Below are 2,794 nucleotides of genomic sequence, written 5' to 3'. Positions count from 1 at the left end.
TGAGATTAAGAGTCACTTATGGTTTGTCTCCCTCCCAATCCCATCTTGGGGGGAGGGGGTTTGGGAGAAGGGGGTGGGATTATGGACATTGGGGAGGGTATGTGATTTGGTGAGTGCTGTGAAGTGTGTAAACCTGGTGATTCACAGACCTGTACCCCTGGGGATAAAAATATATGTTTATAAAAAATAAAAAATTAAAAAAAAAAAAAAAAAAAAAAAAAAAAAAAAAAATGTTATTCAGTAGCACTAATGTGTTATATTGGGTTTCTGAATAATAGATTCTTACAAAGAGGGAAATCTGGATTCAGGAGGTTGGCTGGGATTGTAGTGGGAAACAACACCTGCAAGGGTTAAGGGAAATGTGGGGGTCGGCCGAACAAAGGACGGAGGTGAATTGCAATAAAGTTGCAACAGATTCCTCATCTGATCCCACCAGAAGCTCTGGAGCTGGGATGGCCCTTCAGAATTTTCCAAAACTGAGGCTAGGGGCCTGGGCCTTTGTAATCTTGTACCAATCAGTGGCTGGATGCTGCTACCTTTGGGCAAGATACATAACCTTGAGGGAGGCAACTTTTTAGGCCAAGGGCAATTCTCAGAGAAGATTGCAGCTGTGAGCATTTCAGCAGCCAACAGTACTAGCAGCCGGGAAAATAAGTGCCGTGGTCCTAAAGGGGTATCTAGGCAGTACACCACAGCATTCACCACAACCAGCAATTAAAAATTCAAATGAAAACAATATCTAACATTACTGAATTCTGGAAAGAAGCCAATTAATCAAATCAATTTGCTGGAAGCCAAATTTTAAAATGACAAATTCACCAAATTATTGAGGATTATAGGCTTATAGTTAAAAAATGCTGCTGGATTGCCTTCCCAAGCAGCTGTAAAACTTTCATTTCCATCCGCAGTATGAGAGACCCAGAACCAGTTAATCTTGCTTTGCTGCCAGCATTTCTGCTATTTTTTTTTAATAAAATAAATGTGTCAAGAAGTCCAGTATGAGGCGGTAGGGAGGGACCTAAACTCTGTGAGACTGGTGAGTGCTCACTCAATCTTAAGACCTTGAAATTCAATCCTTTAAAAGACTACTATGTTGGCCAAACAAAATATATCTGCAGGATTTGGCAAAAGAACTGCTAGGTTGATACTGCCCTAGTTTAAAAGGAATATATATTGAGGAACAGAAAATGGTGTTTTTTTTTTTTTTTTCCTTTGAGTTTTTTAATAAAATAATCTCATGCGGCAGGAAAAGGAGAGGGTCAGGAGTTGGGGCCGCCGCCTCTTTGGTCTGTGGCTGGGGAGGATGGGTTTGGCTCAGACTGTGGGGGCAGAGGTTGGGCTCCAAGGCCAGATCCTAGGCTTGGAGATGAAGGTGCCTCAAGCTTTGGTCTCCGCTTGAGGACAGGGGAGCGCTGTAGCCGGAGGGGCCGTTCAACAGGGGCCTGGAGCTGGTCCTCATGCACAGACACTGCTCGTCGCCCTGCTGAGAGAGGCCGAGGCCTCAGCTGGCCATCTTCATTCCTGGGGCCCAAGCAAGGGTCCTCCAGGAGACCCAGGCTCTCTGGGGAGGGGCTGACTCTTTGCGGGCTGGGGCTGGGACAAGGAGAGGGGGGCCCAGGACCATCCTGTTGGCCCCAACCACGGCCCCTGAGCTCTGCATACAGCTGCTGCCCCAGTGTCTTACAGCTAGTAGACTCAAGCCCTTGGCCTCCTGGACTAGGTCTGCACGAGGGGTCAGCGGACACAGAGTGGGTGCGGGACTTGATCGAGATGGGAGGGGCCTCGGCGGAGCTGTCCATAATATCACCATCCGAGCCAGCCTTCTAGATCTCTCGGTCCTTGCTTTGCTTCCTCTTGCCTTCGGCACTCCCGCTGCCTCTGCTCATGCCAATCCTCTGGAGCATCACTTGTACCCGCTGTTCAAAGGATGGGGCCAGCTCTGTCTCCCCCCTCTCCAGGGGCCGTCGCTTGTCAGGTCTAGTACCCAGGGTTTCCTCCTCCTCCTCCTCAGCAGGTAGGAGTATCATGGAATAGGCTTTGCTTTCCCGAGTGTAGTGAGGCCAGCTCCTACGGACAGGGTCAGGGCTGCTGGTGCCCCCCTCAGCCCCACCAGACTCCTTAACATGGCGGGGACGGGCTGGTGGACGCAACAGGTCTCCGAGTGTAGCCTTCCGAGTGTGTGGAGCTGCCCCAGGGCTGGTCTCTCCCTTAGGAATGGAAACTTGACTTGCTTACTAACAAAGGGATAGGAAGACCAAGTAATGTAGTCACCCATGATAGTGGTTTTAATTTGGGGCAGGATTAGAGTTTGCAGAGTGTTGATCTTAGGAACAACCAAACTAAAAATCTGTGGAGCAGATATCTATTATAGAATACCTACTTTAAGTAAAATGTATTCAAATTATGGCTTTAGCACTCTTCAATTATAAAATTCTAGGCAAGAAGCACAACTTTTCTCCTGAACAATTTTTCTTTTCTCTTCTCTTCTCTTTTTTTCCGTTCTTTTGATCATGAGCATAGGGGCAGAGGGAGAAGCAGATTTCCCACTGAACAGGAAGCCTGACAGAGGACTCCATCCTGGGACCCTGAGATCATGACCTGAGCCAAAGGCAGACACTTAACAAATGAGCCACCAGGTGCCTTGTTTTATTTTTTTTTAATTTTTTAAAATTTATTTTCAGCATAACAGTATTCATTGTTTTTGCACCACACCCTGTGCTCCATGCAATCCGTGCCCTCTCTAATACCCACCACCTGGTTCCCCCAACCTCCCAATCCCGCCCCTTCAACCCCC

At 47.7% G+C, this 2,794-nt stretch overlaps 1 protein-coding gene across 1 annotated transcript; it reads right to left on the bottom strand.

Moving 5' to 3' along the window:
- Nucleotides 1-1,259: 1,259 nt before the first annotated feature.
- On the bottom strand, nt 1,260-2,089 carry LOC101674212 (capping protein, Arp2/3 and myosin-I linker protein 2-like). The gene has a single exon (XM_013046741.2). The coding sequence runs from the start codon at nt 1,797-1,799 to the stop codon at nt 1,260-1,262; it is 540 nt and encodes a 179-aa protein (XP_012902195.2). The 5' UTR covers nt 1,800-2,089.
- Nucleotides 2,090-2,794: the final 705 nt, after the last annotated feature.

Source organism: Mustela putorius, unplaced genomic scaffold (assembly GCF_011764305.1).
Source record: "Mustela putorius furo isolate JIRA1106 unplaced genomic scaffold, ASM1176430v1.1 tig00003899_pilon_pilon_pilon, whole genome shotgun sequence".
In the NCBI taxonomy this organism is placed as follows: Eukaryota; Metazoa; Chordata; class Mammalia; order Carnivora; family Mustelidae; genus Mustela; species Mustela putorius.
The sequence above is the reverse complement of the archived record's forward strand: the minus strand, read 5'-3'. Positions and strand labels throughout refer to the sequence as shown.

Bases quoted from the DNA above. Each gene is read 5' to 3' on its own strand.
- LOC101674212 (XM_013046741.2), bottom strand. From the start codon at position 1,799: ATGGACAGCTCCGCCGAGGCCCCTCCCATCTCGATCAAGTCCCGCACC.